Source organism: Stenella coeruleoalba (assembly GCF_951394435.1).
Source record: "Stenella coeruleoalba genome assembly, chromosome: 13".
NCBI lineage: Eukaryota > Metazoa > Chordata > Mammalia > Artiodactyla > Delphinidae > Stenella > Stenella coeruleoalba.
Genome location: NC_137159.1, coordinates 53,273,382 through 53,293,416, shown reverse-complemented (window position 1 = coordinate 53,293,416; position 20,035 = coordinate 53,273,382). Strand labels below are relative to the sequence as shown.

The 20,035-nt window shown below is 36.3% G+C and overlaps 1 protein-coding gene and 1 pseudogene across 3 annotated transcripts in view; one reads left to right on the top strand and one right to left on the bottom strand.

Moving 5' to 3' along the window:
- SRBD1 (S1 RNA binding domain 1) overlaps positions 1–20,035 on the bottom strand; it is a 232,029-nt gene that overhangs the window by 107,380 nt on the left and 104,614 nt on the right. For both annotated transcript variants that reach the window (XM_079941094.1, XM_079941095.1), the window contains exon 15: positions 2,106–2,197. In XM_079941094.1, coding sequence (XP_079797220.1) covers positions 2,106–2,197 — 92 coding nt within the window. The remainder of the gene's footprint in view (positions 1–2,105; positions 2,198–20,035) is intronic.
- Positions 11,577–12,103, top strand: LOC307196409 (peptidyl-prolyl cis-trans isomerase FKBP1A-like; annotated as a pseudogene). Its single transcript has one exon. The product of its transcript is annotated as a peptidyl-prolyl cis-trans isomerase FKBP1A-like (transcript).

Here is a 20,035-nt window from a genome sequence, read left to right as displayed (position 1 = left end):
TCATTAAGCCTTGGTTTCCTCATCTGTAAAGTGGGAATAATAAATGACTCATAGGGCAATTGTGAGGATTAAATAAAATAATCCTGGTAATGTATTTATCACAATGTTTCATATATATTAAGTGCTTTAAAAAGATTAGTGTTAGCAGCTCCCTCCTCCTCCTATTATTATTATTACTATTGTTATTACAAGGCAAGTACCAAAAGAGAACATGGCAAGGAGGCAGAGACCACATTGAGTTGATGTGACACAGAGAAAAGCTTCACTGAAGAAGCAAGACTTTGAGCTGGGATCTGAGTTTGAAAAGATGACCATTTTAGGGGACTTCCCTGGTAGTCCAGTGGTAAAGAATCTGCCTTCCAATGCAGGGGACGTGGGTTTGATCCCTGGTCGAGGAACTAAGATCCCACATGCCTTGGGGCAACTAAGCCCTCGCACCTCAACTAGAGAGCCCGCATGCCACAAACTACAGAGCCCAAGCGCTCTGGAGCCCAAGCGCCACAACTAGAGAGAGAAAACCCACACGTCACAACTAGAGAGAAGGCTGCATGCCACAACGAAGACCCGAAGCAGCCAAAGAAATTAAAATAAAATAAATAAATAAAATAAATATTTTTAAAAGAAAAAAGAAAAGATGATCATGTTAGTCAGGGGACTGTGTCGTCGAATGAACAACTGAAGGGAAACTACAAGTTCTTTTGGATCAAAAAAGAAGTTTTTAACTTTAGATTAACGCAAAAATTTTCAAATACGTATCATCAGGTGTAGATTTCAAGAACAGTCAATGAAATTTGATGAGAATATTTAAGGAAAAAAAATTAAATAAAAAGTCTATTTCCCCTAATTTGGAATTTCCCCAAATTGGGGGATTAAGAGATACAAACTACTATATATAAAATAGATAAACAACAAGGATATATTGTATAGCAATGGGAATTATAGCCATTATCTTCTAAGAAGTTATAATGGAGTACAATCTGTAAAAATACTGGATCACAATGCTGTGCACCTGAAACTAATATAATATTGTAAATCAACTATACATCCATTAAAAAAAATAAATAAATCAGTAAACACACATACACAAGCCACTTCTAACAAAGTAGTCTAAACATCCACCTATTACATAGGAAAATGCTCTGACCAGATCTATATTTTGCTTGTGATACCAATTATTGTCATTAGATGTACCAAAATATCTTTTTAAAAAATAAATTTATTTATTTATTTATTTTTGGTTGCATTGGGTCTCTGTTGCTGTGCGCAGGCTTTCTTTTTAGATGCAGCAAGCGGGGGCTACTCTTCATTGCAGGCTTCTCATTGCAGTGGCTTCTCTTGCTGCGGAGCACGGGCTCTAGGCACGCAGATTTCAGTAGTTGTGGCTCCCGGGCTCTAGAGCGCAGGCTCAGTACCTGTGGCGCATGGGCTTAGCTGCTACGCAGCGTGTGGGATCTTCCCGGACCAGGGCTTGAACCCGTGTCCACTGCATTGGTAGGCATATTCTCAACCACTGTGCCACCAGGAAACCCTCAAAATATCTTTAATTTCTTCACACACAAGATTTAAACTATTCCACATCACAGAAATCAAAGCAATTTTATACAACTAAAATCAAATCAGGCTGATTTAAACAATATAGTAATGACAATTCCTATTAGCAAGGCAAGAGAAACTGGTCATTTAACAAATATTTAGCTATAGCCTGAAAGTCTGTGCATGTTCATACATTTGCACTTTAAATATTTTATGTTAATATATTACTTTCCTCCAACAAAAAGCTGTAATAAGTAATATTTTGCAATAATAATAAGAGAACTGAGTATTTTATTGTTTTTACTATTAACTCTCTAGCATTTAATTTTACTAAAGATGTTTTGGGCTAATTTTTCACCACACTCTAGAATACTATGCAGTGTTCTTTAAAAGCAGTATTCTTCTACTTCTTTTCCATAATTCCCAGTATTATTCCAATCAAACACTTTCTTTCTAACATGACTGCAATATATCTTCTAAAATTTCTTGGATATTTAAATATTTTGCTTGCTACAAATACAAGTCCAAAATATCAAAATCACACGCTTTAGTGATGACCCACAGTTTCTTACCTGCACTTCTCAAATTAGGGTCCAGTCCTGGCATCTCTTTGTTAGCTTCAGGGCTGACACTGTAGACTGATGCTCCTGCTTCACTGACGATACTGAAAAGAAAGAAAAGGGGAATATCATTTTCCAAACTTTCTACCTGCCCCAAGAAAATAAATGAATGAGACTAGGTATTATAAGAAAAGAAAACTGCAGGGCAAAGCACTCTCTTTATATTTCAATGATACCTATACTATTTAATTTTACATTAACATAAAGTGATTAAGCAATGCTTATTTTCTACACATAGGAAATACACAGGCTTAAATCCATAATGAATTCATTCAGTTGTTTTCTGTTTAAGAGAGAGTTTATAAATGAACACAGTGGATACTCCTCCATGATGCCAACATCAAAATTTTCAGAATGCTTAGCTCCTCTTGTGTTTATAATCCATTATTGACTGACATTTATGACTCCCGTCTGAATCATTCTAAAGCATCTTGGGAAGCACAGACATGTGTGTGGATATGTGCATATGTGGATATACACAAAAAAACATTGCCATTATTATTACTTGGTTATAATTAAAAACCACAATGTGAAAAGGAAGGGGATCAGACAGGATCCCACTTCTTTTCAAGAGGGTCTGAAATCATCCTTTTGGTGAACTTGAAACATACCACTTCAGGCAGGTGTTAAACCACTTCATTTCATCACTTCTTTAACCAAAGCATCACACATATCATCCTGTTCCTTTCTTCTTTGGCTCCATATACTTTACAATCCACAATGGCAGCACTCTCTTACAGATGACGGTTGTATAGTGGTTGACATTTGTACAGTTTACCAAACATTTTAAAATTAGAGGCTTTCTTTATGACATAATACGTAAAGAAGCATCATCTACTTTAAGTATTTACAATACCTTTGGTTCTCTACCATGTGACCATCTAGATGTCACAATTCAAAAGCAGAAACATATTAGTGCTTAATTTTTAATCCACTCTTAGAAACCTCTCCCATTCTCTGCTCTTCAGTAGTTACTTCAATTGTTAGACAAGTTGAGCAGATAACTTTTAACATTATTGCCCCACTGTAACAACTCAACACTGATAAGTAAAATGTGAAACGGTTAGTTCGCTACTCCAAAGAGTTCTTTGAAGAACTCTTGATTGAACTTCGACAACAATTATAAACCACAGAGACTTGAGAAGATTATTTGGGGGCAACGAGAAGATTTATATCTTTTGCAACCAAGATCTACTAACCCAAATTTCATAATAGGCAAAATGAACACTGCAACTGAAAAGCAAGGCTGCTCATCCTGTTCCTCATCAACAGCATCATCATGATACAATAAGAGGTGCATATTATATACAAAGCACAAAACCAACCCCTTTATGAAACAGGATAAATAAGAATAGTCAGCCATCAGCCAAGTAAAATTTGGTTTCAAACACAAATGAACACTCAGCCTAACAAATTTTTTTCTAAAAAACCAGAGTATCTGTGAAGTGCAGAGAAAAGAATATTTTAAAAAATCTTACCACAAATTTATTTTCTGGCATTGCCAGAAGCCTCCAAAATTACCTCTATTTGAGCAAAGGAACTTAAATGGTAAATAAAAGTTCCCATTAACTGTGGGCTTCAGCAGTTGGGTACCTGAGAATTTGCTGGGTGATTCACTGTCTCTTGGAAGTTATAATTCTCAAAAGACTGAGGGAAACTGTTGCAAAGAAAAACACTCAGATAATAAATATTCCTCCAAATACCAAATTGCCACTTCTTTTAAACAGAGGAATACAAAACAGATGTGACACGCTGCACCCAAAGATTTTAGATTAACATTAATATTAAATCAATACAAAATGCAGTAAATTTCATATGCTTTAGTTACTAGACAGCATGGGTCCAATAAACTGTTCAGTACTACGCACAGATCAGAATGCTTAAATAATCTAAATGAAGAGAAAAAGCTCAACACTGATTACTTCAATATAAAACATATAAGGATCTAAGAAGTATATGTGGCAAGAGTCAAGTGAAAGAAATCAAGCTGGGAGTGGTGATGATTCTTTCCAGGAGAAGCTGCTAAGAACAAAAGTTATAGCCTTTCCCCCCTTCCTTTTTTTCTTTCCTATTTAGAGTTCAAGGATAGACATTAACTAGAAAGTATGCTAGATTTCACAAGGCACTTTCTGTTCATTAGGAAGTTTCCCAATAAACTATTAGAAAATTATTCCAATTATCTCTAGTATATTTTGAGGAAAGCAAAAGTAAACTTTGCACAAAATACAGATATCTAACATTTAATACGTATCATATGTCACAAAACAAATTTCACTCAGGTGTAAACTAATTAGGCTCATAATCTTAGCAATTCGATTATTTTATTTACTTTGCCATAAAGCAGACAAGACTCTGAGTAAAATTTATAATTCTGGGGGAATTTAACTGACACAGTTCTAACTGAACTCAAAGGTTTTGAGATTATTACAGTACTTGAAGCCCTTTCAAATTGTTTGTTTAGACAAACGCCTAAATAGATACATATCGTATATGAAACTTTAAATATATGAAAGTACACTTCAGAAGCTACCACTGGACTTAACGTTTTACCAGATCTATGTGTTAATGTGCTAATTCTTTAGAATTAAATTGATAATTTTTAAAGCACTTTATCTAATTCAGCACTTTTCTAGAGTCTTTCTACGCTTTTTAATCTGAAAATATATACGTATAAACCACACACTCATAACCTAAAAAACAAGTGAAATGCCCACAATATAGATGGATTTACTTTTAAATTCATTTAAAAAATTTTAACAAAAACCCTGCAAGTTAAAAATGCCAATTTTTGTTATCTCAAGTAAAATTCAATGCTGTTACATAAATCTGATCATTTATCAATACAATGTACTTTATTTTTTACACAAATATATGTTTAAACCACAGAATTTATATCTCCACAGTTTATAAGTCTCTTCTACCAAGATAAATTGTATGTTGATGAATCTTTTAAAACCGTGCTTGCAAGTACTTTTCTTACTGTGCCTATTCATTCTGACAGTAAAAGAAGGGCAACTTCTTTTGCCAAATTGAGATGGGAGAATTTTTTTCATGAGAGAGGAAAACTAGCTGGTTTTTTTAAGTTATTGGGCTAATAGTTTTCACATTCATTTACAAGGTTGCTTGAAGCCTCTGTATGAGTCTCCTCCCCTCTTCTTATTTCCCAAATATGAAAATAGCTTTTTTGTTTTTCTTATTTTAAAATAAATTGCATGCTTCCTATGTTAACAAGAAAATTCAATTCAAAGTTAACCTACTTAAATGAAAACACAATTAATATTTAGTAAGCTATCAAAAATCAGCCAGGATATATTTGCTTAAACTAATAAAAACTGATTTCTCATTTTTTATAAAAGTATACTAGAATTGCTTAAGTGTTACCAATATCTAGAAGCTTCCTTTTCCTTCTGCCCACCGAAAAAAATAGGTACTAAAAAGCTCCGATACTAAATGCACAGCTCATTTCAGTAAAGTTTTAAAAATAATTTATCTAAAAAGTTTTTCCAAATTTTCAGGCTGAGAAACATTCATATGAAGAGAGGGTAGGTAAATGACCTAAGTTTCTCAACAAGTAACAGAAAATGCTATAAAAAGTTAATCAACACAGATCTTAAGTTTTTGCTTTGCATATGAGAACCTGTTTTGAAGTATGAAAGGATAGCTGTTTGTATTTTGGGGATAGGAGACAAGGCCAAAAACCAAACCACCATAAATAAAAGGGGCTCTAGGGTTTAATGTTTAAAGGATACTTATTTCTAAAAAAAAAATCAAAGCAATTTTAAATTCCTTTATTTAGTGATGAATTGTCATTTCAGGGAGCCTCAAATGAGCGATACCTAGTCACTTTAAAAACTAACATGGGAATTCCCTGGCAGTCCAGTCGTTAGGACTCCACGCTTCCAGTGCAGGGGGCACGAGTTCGATCCCTGGTTGGGGAACTAAGATCCCGCAAGCCATGCACACAGCCAAAAAAAAAATTTTTTTAATTAAAAATAAATTAAAAACTAAGGTAATCTGGTGATGATAAGGAAGCAGGGGAACAAATAAAATCCTATACTATTAAAGATATTTAAACTGTAAAACTCTTTTGGATGGTAATTTGAAAATATAGATCAAAAGTCACAAGAATATACATTCTTTCTGAACTGGCTATTATATTTTTAAGAATTTATATGAAGGAAATTTTAATTTACACAAAAATTTAAACAGCGTTATTCATCACAGCATAGCTCCGACCAAAAGAAACTGAAACCAAAATGCCTATCATTAAAGAGTTCTTTAATGAAAACCTATACTGTCATTTAAAATTACTGGTGTAATGTATTAAGTGGAAAGGCTGGTTATAAAAGTAAGACATGAGACCAACTTTGATATTTTTAAAATATAGGTATATACAAAAGAAAAAAAGGTTTATGTTAATATTAATAGTACTTAACTATGAGTTATTCCTTTAAAAGAATTTTTATTTCTTTAAAATTTTCTGCAATAACTGTAATATTTATTTGTAAAAAGAAAAAGTTTAAAATTTAAGTTTCTAATGACCATTATTTACCTGGCCAGGAGATCCAATATTGCATAATAGCCAACATTTTTTTTTTAATCAAACTTTCTTTTAAAGTTATCAAAGTTATTTTGAACTTAAGTGTGGGTAAATATGTCATTTGTTAGTAATAACTTCCAAACATGACTCCTAGGAAACCTCAAATAATAATATTTTATGATATTGTTTTATAACATGAAAGAAAGGTCAAGAATAACTCTTGATTTGTACATACAGGTCATATAAAAATCAAATGCACAATGAAAAATTTTATAAGAAAGTACATATAATATACAGTTTAAAGTTGTACTTAGTCCTTGGCCTGTGCATCCAACCCCCAAGTTATTCTTCATGAACACCACAGCACAATCAATTCACTACCCACAACAGAAAAGGTGTGAGGTGACACAGTTGTATACCAGGAAAGTAGTGTGTGTGAGAAAAAAAAACACTAAAGGCAAAATATGGTGAAAAAGAAAAAGAGCAGAAATACACCACCTCAAGATTTCAATGGCACCAAATTTACATGTAGGTATGTAACACTAGCACCATCTGGTGGAAGACCAGTTAGATGCCATTCTCCAACTATCACAGTTTTTTAAAAAAAATTCTAAGCTATCTTTCAAAGAATGAGCATTTTCCAAAGAGAACGAGTCTAGCAATGGTACAGTAATTATTTACACAGAGGACCCATAACAAGCCTGTGAGAACTTAAAATGTCTACCAAACAGAGGGTGAGTATATCCCGGGATGGACATCTTATCACATCCACTGAGCAGTATTTCAACAATACAGAATTCCCTTGGCTACTTTTCCTTCAGTGTCTCATAGCATATCAGATGAACACTTTCTAGCCACAAAAGAAACCTAAAAAGGACAACCCCAAATTAGCAACTACCGAACAGAACTGTAATTTGGAATTTGGGGTTCCTCAAAGTAACAGCTACCAACTCTTCTGGGCCATAAACATAACAATAGTATTCATTCCACATGAGAATCTGATTCTGGTTTATGTTCACAATGATGCTGAGCTGCTACAATGTACCACAATGTGTAAAAATATTACACTTAAATCACTTCTACTGCTGTCAGTGGGCCACTCAATTTGACAAAATCACTGGTACCTTCAAATGCCATCAAGGGGAAAGCCAATTAACAAACTGAAGGACAAAGATGGAGAGCTTCTCTCTATTTGTAGGTTGAGTCCCTCTGCTGAGGTAGAAGCAGTTTCTGACAAAGAATGGAACCAGCAGAAATTGTCGGTCTCCACCACTCTCAGGGTAAGCATTCCTTTTATTTTCTTTCTCCCTTCCTTTCACTGTCTTCTGTTTTCCTTTTAAAAACAAAAATTCCTCCTTTATTTTTTTTTCCCCATTTATGTTTGAGTCCAACATGAAGTTGTTACAAGTACTGCACAGTACCACTAAAGGGAGCTCAAGGAAAAAAGTCACAGCAGCAACCAACCACAAGGCCTGATGCCTAAGTGGTGTTAGACTAGGCACAAGGACAAGGGCCCCACTGAACCAAGACACGAAAAGCAGGCTTGAAGAGCAGAACACTGGGACATCCCTGGAGGCGCAGTGATTGAGAGTCCGCCAGCCAATGCAGAGGACACGGGTTTGAGCCCTGGTCCGGGAGGATCCCACATGCCCCAGAGCAGCTGAGAATGTGTACCACAGCTGCTGAGTCTGCGCTCTGGAGCCCATGAGCCACAACTGCTGAAGCCCGTGCACCTGGAGCCTGTGCTTCGCAGTGGGAGAGGCCACCGCAATGTGAGGTGTGCACACCGCGGGGAGGAGTGGCCCCTGCTTGCCGCAGCTGGAGAGGACCCACGTGCAGTGGTGAAGACCCAACGCAGCCAAAAAAGTAAAATTAATTAAAAAAAAAAGAGCGGAACACTAACTGTGAAAGAGGCTGTTGTTTGCAGCAGTACTGTAAGCATTCCATGTTCGCTACTAACGAGTTCCCAAAAACTAACAGGGCAAGGAAGAAACACTGATCTAATTTTTGTGCTTTCATCAACATTTTGAAATGTCCTGATTTAAAGAACATGATGTCAACCTACCTGCCATCCCTACTGCCCCAAACATACCAAAAAGTATGCTTCTCCTGATTCTTGCAGTTAACTCCAAAACGGTCAAATTTTTAGGTACTCAGCTTGTATTTACTCATAGAATAACAGATTATCTGTGTTTGTTTATTCTTGTTCAAATGCAACTCTACATTTAGATATAAATCTAAGAGTATGAACTGGAGAGTTTTCTTACAAAGGGAGAAGTTTGTTTATTTTTTTCTTTTCTATCCCTATGTTTCTTTTAAGCTTAAGTACATCTATAGGAATTTATCCACTAATAAATAAGTGGAATTCAGACTGCTACGGCATAGACTTTTCAGAATGAAACTTATTGCAAGATATTTTATTCCTTTATTATCCATCCAATAACAGAAGTCAGAATCAGAATTACTAATTTAGAGGGTTATAATATCTAATATTTTGCTAATAATAAGTGCTAAATAATAAAATGTGAATTATTAAAAGTTTTAAGAAAGAACAAAAAAGAGAGAAGCAAAGGGAAAAAGATAATGAGAAATAAAATAATTAAAGAGAGAGACAGAAGCCAAGATACACTTTGCCAGCAACTAACAGCCCAGTTCTTTTTACCTACAGTTGAATAAAGTTTTGGAAATAACAATGGTTTGTGCTACATTCCCTAATATTCTTCCAAATGCTACTGCTAAAAAGCTCAGTGGACTCCACTAATAAGTCACATACATTTTATCAGTTTTCACATCCTGTTACTCACTCCTCTTTTTCTCCCTTGTCTGATGTTTGTTTTTGCCTCCCACCCCCCACCCTGCCAACCTCTACTTTCCTCTGACGTGAACTTATACCTCTGTAGAAGTCATCACCGCCCACTTAAGGGACCCTATCTACAAACTTCACTTAACACATTCACCAACCAGCAGTCTCCAGTTTGAATCATCAGGCTCTTTTCTGGGGCAGCCTCAAACTTTAGAATTTCTTTTGGCCACCCAGATAATGCTAGGGGAAAAAAAAAACCAAACAAACTCTGAAAGCACAGGCCAAATGTAAGATGACGACTCTAGATCAACCACTTTTTCTAATCGTGGTTTTCAAAAGTACACTGAACAGATGGAGGGAGAAAATGAGTTGTTCAGTTCAGCTGGCTGCTCCATTTACTACTTTATCTATGGTCAGATCTTTACTTTCTTGGGATCACTGCACATTTCTGGCTCTGCTATATTACACTGTGTAAATATTTAGGAGAAATAATTCCTTTCAAGGATCTAAACTTCCACTGTCGTTATGGCAAATGAACCTGTTTATGCTATGTTTGTTAAGTAACAGCAAGTCTAAAAGAACACAGGAATTTACTAATATATGTGGTACACAAACATCACAATCATAAAGCTTCTCATAGGGTCATATCAAGAACATGAAAGGCCAGTTTATTTTTACTCCCACTGCCCTGTAATTTTCTTTAACTCTACTACAACAGTCCTTAATTCAAACCTTTCCTACAGTTACAGTAACAGGGTAGACTGAATGTACATAAGCTGTACCAAAACTACTCACATCTCCATTTAACCTTCCTTGATTCTCAAGTGGTTATCAAACTTAATCCTACATCTGAATCTGCTGGAGGTTGTTAAAACACACATTGCCAGGCTCCACCCCCAGAGCTTCTGCTTCACTGGCACTGAGAATTTGCATTTCTAACCAGTTCACTGGTGATGCTGATGTTGCTGGGACCATATAGGTTTTAAAGTCTTATTAAGGTATAACTTACATTTCATAAAGTTCACCCATCTTAAGTATACAATTCAATGACTTCTAGCAAATGCTGTACAATCATCACCAAAATCCAACTTCAGAACATTTCCATCCAGAAAGATCCTTTGCGCCCATTTGCAGTCCTCATTCCCATCTCCAATCCTAGGTATCCACTAGTTTACTTTTTGTCTCTATACATTCACCTGCCTGGACATACCATATAAATGGAATCATAAAATATGTGGTCTTTTCTGTCTGGCTTCTTCACTTAGCATAATGTTTTTGAGATTCATTCATGCTATAGTATCAGTACTTCTTTTTTATTGCTGAATAGTATTCCACTGTTCTAGAAATACCACATTTTGTTTATCCATTCACCAGTTGATAGAATTTGGGGTTGGTCCAAGTTCTCTGGTATTATGAATAATGCTGCTATAAACATTCATTTACAAATATTTGTGTAGACTTATGTTTCATTTCTCTTGGATATATTCCCAGGAGTGGAAATGCTGGGTTGTAAATTCATGTCTAATTTTTTAAGAAACTGCCTAAGTACAATGAATAAGGGCTCCAGTTTGTTCATTTCCTTGACAATACTTGCTGTTGCCTTTTTGACAACTATTCTAGTGGTTATGAAGTGGTATCTACTTCTAGCTTATTTTACATTTTTAAATCATTGATGATGTGAACACTTACTCAATGTCTTTGTTGGCCTTTCCCAATCTTCTTTAGTAGAATATCTGTTCAAATCTTTGCCCATTTTTATTTGGCTTGTCTCCTTATTATTGACTTATAAGTGTTTTTATGTATAAATACAAGTCCTGCATCAGATACATGATTTGCAAATATTTTCTCCAAATTTTTGGTTTGTCATTTTCCTAATGGTCTTTTGAAACATAAAAGTTTTAAATACTGATGAAGTCTAGGACTACACTTTGAGAGCCAGTGTTCTAAAGCCTCAGGTGGGGCATGCGGTGGTGCGTGCGTGCGGCGCCGTTGAGCAACTGGATAAGATAGAGGGGCGGCGCCGCCGCCAGGCCCACTCTCCGTCCACTCCACACGTCGCACCGCCCGCCCGCTGCCCAGCGTCCGCCGCCTCCTCCGCCATGGCAGTGGAGGGAGGAGACCATCTCCCCGGAGACGGGCACACCTTCCCCAAGCACGGCCAGACCTGCGTGGTGCACTACACCAGGATGCTTGAAGATGGAAAGAAATTCGATTCCTCTAGGGACAGAAACAAGCCCTTTAAGTTTGTGCTGGGCAAGAAGGAGGTGATCTGAGGCTGGGAAGAAAGAGTTGCCCAGATGAGCGTGAGTCAGAGAGCCAAACTAACTGTCTCCCCAGACTATGCCTACACTGCCTCTGGGCACCCAGGCATCATCCCACCAAATGCCACTCTCATCTTTGACGTGGAGCTTCTAAAACTGGAATGACAGGAACGGCCTCCTCCCTGAGCTCCCCGTTCTTGGATGTGCCATGGAAGGATCTGGCGCCTCCAGATGTGCACAGCGAGTCCATATGGAGCTTTTCCTGAAATTCCACTACACTCTTTGTATAAGCACCTTCCTTGGCTGAATGTGTCCCGTCACCAGCTTTGCTCTTCCCCTTTCTCCTGGTATGTATGTTGAGCTGAACTACATTACATAAACCTCGAGTTACTCATTTTAGTTTGTTTTCATTTTGGGGTGAAGACTGAGTTTCAGTCCTTTGGATCTAGGTTTCCAGTTAAGTACTAGTCAAGTGTTAACAGCACAAGAAATGGGTTGACTTCAGAACAGGAACTGGTGTGTGGGGTGCAAGAATCTTTATTTTATTTTATTTTGGATCAAAGTTTTATCTATTATATATATCTATTAAACATTCTTGCTGCTGTGCTGCAGAGCCATAGCTGATTTGAGGCGCTCTTGAGGACCGAATTATTCTCCAAGTTGAGAGACATCCTCGGGTTGAATGAAAAGCCCGACCCCAAACTAAAGTGGCCTCCACTGCCCCACCCTCCCCTCCCCTTAACCCTCTGCCTTTTGAAAGCATATCCTTTTCACTGAGATGTTGGACACTACAGGGTCTGTCCCTGGGCTAGCAGGGACCTCTGAAGCCTTCTTCATGGCCTGGCTTTTTTTTTTCTTTCCATCCTGTGGTTTTTCTAATGGATATTCAGGACTTTCGTAATCTCATAGCTATCCAAGCTCCACTTCCTAAATTTTAAGGACTTTAATCAAAAGTTAAATTGAAGGCGCTGTTTGTAGACACTTCACACCCATGAAAGCCCAGCCATCATGACAAATCCCTGAGTGTTGTCTTAAGAAAATGATGCTGGTCATCACAGCTTCAGCATCTCCTGTTTTTTGATGCTCAGCTCCCCCTGCTGATCTCAGAGTTTCCTGGCTTCTCCCTCTCACCCCTCTGCTGTCCTGTGTAGTGATGTGGTGAGAGAAACTGCTGCCTACTCCCTTACCTCCACACTACATATGAGTTTCAAGTTTTATTATTGCAATACAAGTGCTTTATGCCGGCTTTTCTCAACAACAACAAAAATGCCTCAAAAATTCAAAAGAAATAGTAAACCCTTGAAAAATGTGAAAGCTTAGTGGTTTCCATCTGCAATAAGCAATATGTAAATGTCATGCATAGTATCTGCTTTTCTGTTTTGTTTTGTTTTGTTTTAGCAAAGCCTATCAGAACTACCATCCTAAACATACTTATTCTTTTTATGAGAAAGGGAAAAGAGAACTTGCAGCTTACTGGCTTTAATACATTATGGAATGAATAAATTCAGCTGCAGGTGGGCCTACCTGGGAATGCTGGATGGCATGCTGGCATTAAAGAACATGGACCCATGTCAGCGTTTTCAGAAGCATTGGTCAGTCCATGGCTTTTGACACCATTCTTAAGAATATAAGAAATATGTCCACCTTACAAACTAATGGGAATAAAGATAAATGGTGCACCATAGAAGATATTATAGAAAAAGAGCATATTACCTGAAAGATACATTTGATTTATTTTGATATTTTTATTAGTCTTCACGTCAGGGCATTTTAAAACAATTCATATACCAGTACAGCCCTTTCTTTGTTGAAAATTCACTGTACCTTAAGTGAAGAGGAGCCAAAGATGGCAGCTAAAATTCAAATCTTGTCTAGGACCATAACTTGCAAATGTATAAAACATACTTCAGGAAAATATAGGATATGTTTGATTCAGGTATAAGCAATATTAAGATGATTCATTTCCAGGGTGAAACCCAAATTACTACACGTTTACCTCTTGATGATTATCCATGTCCACAAATCATAACAAAACAAATCATAAGAAAAAGAAGCTTATATGAACACACTATTTCTATAACCATGACCTAAGATACAGATTTTGTGATTTTATGGACAAACTATAATGATAAGAAGGATCCAGTTAAAAGATAAAGAAAACCCATTTAAATTTGCAACAACAATCCTTCTTTATATAATTCAAGTCAACCTAGGACCCAAAGCAAGAAGTTTTGTATACTGAAGAATTCCCATGCTTCTGCTATGAAATGTTTTCAAATATTTATGTTCTAATTTATGGACCCTGCTCATAAAAGCCGTTAGTCCTCATTGCCTTTCAGTTGCTGGAGATGGATTTTATTATTCTACTAGTCTTTATAAATTACAATACAAGGAAGAAGCCTGCTGGCCAAAACTCATTCTCCTTTTTTCACTGAGCCGCTCAAAGCCACTTAAGAAGTTGTCCAAAGAGATGTCAGAGAATACAGTTTCCCAAGTGATCCACAGTCTCTCAACATGGTCTGGCTCCTAATAAAACTTACAGGGCATCTCATCCAACCTTTTTACATTTTTTGCAATTCAAAATAACTAAAGTTATTGGAACATCTTTCCCAAATTACACAAAATTAAGCTATCATCATCTCTGTGATGTTACTGGCCCTGAGATCCAAGATAAAGATCAAGATGTAAGAAATAAAGGAAAGAGTTTACTCAACAGCATACAGCCAATTATAATTTATCCATAAGATTGAAAGGTAGGAATAAGCAAAATAATGTTAATAGGTTTTTAAGCCTTCATTTTATGACATGTTCAAGTCCCTTCTTCAACCAGTTAGATACCAGTTACTAGGTGGAACAAACTCAGCAGGTTACACTACTTTTCCTGTCCTTATTTAGCAATCAGTCCTCTGGTCTTAGAACACTAAGGCTCAATGAAAAAAAAAAGGAAGCAGCAGCAGCAAGGACCTCAAGCAGGAGGTCTTACTCCTGGTCATTTAAAATTTGACAGTCATCAGTGTGTGTATCTGTATGACAATATGATCATAACAGAAGTCCATCCTCCAAAATCTGCAATTTCCTAGTGAGGTTCTTGATAACAATAAGGTGCAAGGAGAACTGCACCCCCTGACCCCAGCTCTTACCATTTATCCCATAAAATCCAAAAAAGTAATCACTAAAACCTCTGCTTATACTAACAGCAAATTAGTATCATGCCAAATAGGTACAAAAGTGAATAAGAACACATAAACAAACACCTTTGACTCTTCTGTACAAAATCGGTGTGCCTCTCTCCAAAGTAACAGAACTATACCACTTCAGCAATTCATCCATTTATGAACAAATGCCCTCAGCCTATTCCTGAGAAAGGGAAGAATGATCAGTTATATCTGTCTTCATCTTGTCTGAAAATCTTGACATTTTTCAGCAAGTAAAGTTTCCAAATGGCAGGTGTCAGAATGCCTTAGCCTCACATGTGGTGCTGGAAGGCAGGAAAAGCAGCAGCAGTATGTGGTCATGTCAGAGCCACATAGAAGCTGCCTAGAGAGCACATTCTGAAAAGAGCAAACCTCAGACTTGGTTAAATCAATCTACTGCCAGATGCCACTCTCAGAAAAAGCTGCAGTGAGAAACATTTGCAAAGCTGCCCAGAGAAACATTCAACTCAGAGCTCTCACAAAAGGGAAAATAGTTGAGTGCAGTGGCACCTGTCCATATCCTGTCTGATAATTTGGTCAAACTGGCTCAATGCAGAGATGAAAAATTGCCATAGAATTCTTTGCTTAGTCTACAAGTGAGTATTATTTCCTCAAGGTCATTTTCAGTTAATCTGAAGTAAATAATATGAATCTTCTGCACTCCCATAATATCTATAGTTTTCTAAAAGTGTTTTAACTCCTATAAGGAAGTCAGGATCATAAGTACCCTGTTCATTTTACCTGTGGGGTTAGAAAGAACCAAAGAGGTAAATAAAATTAAATCAAGATCATCTGAAACTAAGACTCAAAAAGGAAAAACTGGTCTCTGTACTGTTAGGCCAGGCTTCTTTCTACTTAGATGCCTACACTCTGCCCACTTCTCGACTCCCAATCATCTTTTCACAGGTTTACCCAATAATTAGAAAGCTTTGGAGCTTTTTATTTTATTTTATTTTATTTATTTATTTATTTTTGCAGTACGCGGGCCTCTCACTGTTCCGGCCTCTCCCGTTGCAGAGCACAGGCTCTGGACACGCAGGCTCAGCGGCCATGGCTCACGGGCCCAGCCGCTCCGCGGCATGTGGGATCTTCCCAGACCGGGGCACGAACCCATGTCCCCCGCATCGGCAGGCGGACTCTCAACCACTGTGCCACCAGGGAAGCCCAGCTTTGGAGCTTTTTGAAAGTTGTTTGTGAAGGTCAATCAATAAGCATTTTTGTTCCCAGAGGTTAATGTAATTGGCATGATGGTCTACTTTATTTCTCCTCAGATCTGAGTCTATGAAAATGTAATGGTTTCTGAGGAAAACTCAAAGCAGGAGATGTCAAAGAAGCATAAGAACAAGTTATGTTTTAGGGAGGAGCATTCATTGTCAAGTCATCTGGTTAGATACATCAGAAACTAAACAAATTAGGATTCATTCAGATGAACAGTACATAGTTAATGATATAACCATCCATGGAAAAGAATATTCAATATCATTTAGGTTTTTATACTCTATTGGAATATACAAAGGATCCCTGGGCCAAGGACTGATACCTCAAAACACCTGATTTCCTCTCATACCTCAAAAGACAAAGCACAAACAAGAGCCAGGACTTCCTTGAAGTTAACAGTATTTTAAAATAAAAGTGTCAAAATGAGGACATTTGGAAGCATCCAGAACAAGCATGATCTTCCAATTATTGCACAAAGAAATCGGATTCTTCCTTAACATTTTACTCCCTGTGGCTACACCACTGAAATGTATTAATTTGCCACACAATTGTGCATATTTTCAAACTAAAACAATTCACTGGAGTCTGCATTGTCTTGTCTTGCCTTCTAAGCACCTAGAAGGTACTGTTCTTCAACTCTGTGCAATTGGTTCAAGTAATTTCTCATCTTTGTATTTTCCGATCTTATTCTAAGGCCAGTTAACATATACGGCACAGAAATGATCAAAGTAAATACTAATTAACACAGACCCACATTCAGATAAGGACTAAGAGTATTCTCACATACATATTCTACAGTTTGAAAATCAAATGTATTAAATAAAATTAAAGTATTAAATAAACAGAAATTTCCTAAATTAATTTCTTATTCACCATTTAGTCTGCAAGTTTCTATTTCTATAAAACAAGTCATTTTGATGTGATCATTTTCCATGTCTGCTGTCTTTTTCCTACACACTTTGCTAACTTAATTGATTCCAGACTTCCCAGCATCTCATGCTTTTCTGTTTTACTCATTGAAATAGAAGAATTTGTTTTTTTCATTAACATGGATAAAAACCAATTTGTGTTCATGTTTGGAGTAAAGATGAGTGTTGGTAAAAACAAAGTGTGATGCTGTTGTCAAGGAATGTTTATTGCTCAAAATCATGCAAATGATAAACAGACACATGAAATGGACAAGCTTTGTGCTGGCATCAGATTTAGTATACATTTCAAATGAAATAAAAGCAGAACTAGGACAAGCCAGAAACAGATAGCTCATAATTTTCAATGTCATTGTAAAGAGTCATACTAAGTCATCACTTTTTTTCATTCCACAAAAAAGCAAGAGTACAAGCTAGGGCACTTAAATGTTAGTTGGTTAATGACATTCACCGCAACCTCTTTAATTAAGCCTATGCTTATTAAAAGTCACTGAACATTCTCTAAAACTTAAAATCTTCTAATATCTCTTTTGGTATCCCTGGCAATTTTAAATCTTAATTGTTGGGCCTTATTTTGGGCAAATGTATTTTATCTCAACAATGCTAAGATGAAATCAGAAGCAGGGGGGGGAAAGATCCCAAAACTAACAAATGAAAAAACATCATCTCCTGGTCTAATCTTACCTAAAAGTAATGACATCTCCCCTATCCCTTCATAAAGTTTCCTGCCCCAAATTCTTAAAACCTGGCCAGTAGATATTTATACAATTTTTAAAACACAATATACTAAAGAAAGTTAGAAGTTTGTTTGGATACTTAGTCATGCTGTAGCTTGAAGGTATAAACTCTTGAAAATTAAAAACAAATATAAAGATAACACAAATAAGAAGAAAGCTAAAGCTGTGTTCTTGAGATTCCCAAAGGTAAGAAAGGAAAAGAAAGTTATAGCAGTCACTTAATATGTACTTAACACCATGTGTAAAGAAAATCTGCGATATAATCTGATCCTGAAGAATTTAAACTACAGACTTCCTGATTCCCCAGTGCTGGCAATCACATCCAACAGTAACTGTGCGCAATGGCTGAAAGAACTTTTTAAATTATTTCATTTCCCCTAAGTTTGTTTTAAGTATGAAGTCTCCATTCCAAAGTAAATTTTAAATGATTTGATGTTTTTCTGAAAATACATTTTATATCAAAGGGCTCCAGTGAATTTTTCCTGTTAATTTCTAGTGTAGTAACTCAAACTTAGGACAATTACAAGTAAAGTTACAATCTCTAAAGTAATATTAATGTTTCACATCACACAACTGGTGTCATATTCCAACATCATTTTCATCTGAAAGTTAAAAAAAACAAAAACAAAAAGATGTTAGAATACAAACTCCAGTGTACATGTGTTAATGTAACATTGACTTTTTACTCCTAGAGGAAAACTGAATAGTGGTGTTTCTTCATGAGAAATTATAAACAGTGAATTGCTAGATGTCATAAGTGATTTTACTAAAAATGGATATAAAAGTGATTTAAATCCTAAGTCTTCATGAAACAAAACAAATCATTTATAGTCATAGGCATTCTTAACAATGCTATGAAAGATGTTTTCCTTCTTTTCCCCTTATTTAAATGGGAGGGGGGAAAAAAAGAAGAGAGAAAGGGAGGCGGGGAAGGCAAGGGAAGGGAAGGGAAACAGATAAATGTTTTCAGGAAAGAGAGAGTGAGCAAGTGCACACATACACATATATGACTGGCAAATCTATTAAAACTTTTTTTTTCACTAAATTATGTAGGATACAAAGTAATAATGACTTGTAAAGAAGTAACAGAACATAACCAATCAACCCTAAGCAGTCTACTTCTCTGAATCATCCACCCACCCCAATCGCAGGGGGATACACTGGTAGTGAAATGAATGCATTTTCCTCACCTGGAATAAATCACTACCATCATGAGCAAGTTTGAGAGTATCCATTTCCAACCTTATCTACTGGTTAAAAAACAAAACCTCACATATTAGAAACACACACACAAAGAAGAAACTAAAAAGCACTCTTTTCTGTTCTTTCACCTATTTCTCAGGCATAGAAACCAGGCTTCTGTCAGCAGATATTTTTCAAACACATGCTTCGGTTTCAACTTGGCCCTTAAATATTCTCCAAAATACTTGGAGAAACGCAGGTATCTAAGACAGTTTTTCAGAAATAAATTAGCATGCATGCTTATGTATTGTGTATGCACTCTATATTTTCTTCAAGCTTTAACTTCTCTATTTAAAAATGTAAATTTTCCGTTATATAGAAAGAGATACACACCAAATAACTTGTACTGAAATTAGTCTCTTCCACCATTTTCAAATGCCATAGGGAAAATTTTTAAAGCAAATAATACTTCTGAGTTAGAAAGATGTAGATTATAACATAATTAAAGAAAAGAGGCCAAAAAGTTTTCACATTTTATACCTGAATTTATTGTCCTTATGGAATACTGTTTTTGTCACAAAGATTAGTGTTTACTGCATTAGCCCCACATCCTAACATCTACAGAAAAAATTCTTTCAACCATGTAGGAGTATTTTAGGTGAAGCTCCTATGAAAACACCTGCCAAGGAGCTTGAGCTATCATATTAAATGGATCACAGGGTTTACAAAGTGTTGCAGACGTTCAAAAGCATTCCCTGCACTGAGTATCACAATCATAGCAAGAGAAGACTTTAGGCACATGCCTAAGTTGTTTCCCTGAATTGTTTCTTGTCAAATTAAAATGTCAAAAATTAGTCTATCAAATGCCGTCCCTGAGGAATCTAGCTCAACCCAAAGAGCAGCTACCAATTAGTAAAGTCGGGTGTTTTAATGGGGAAAATTTTTCTTTTTCTATTGATATCTGAAATTAGCAGGGCCCCCAAAGAAAAGTTTCATCTCAGCAGTTAGTTTAAGTGCTACT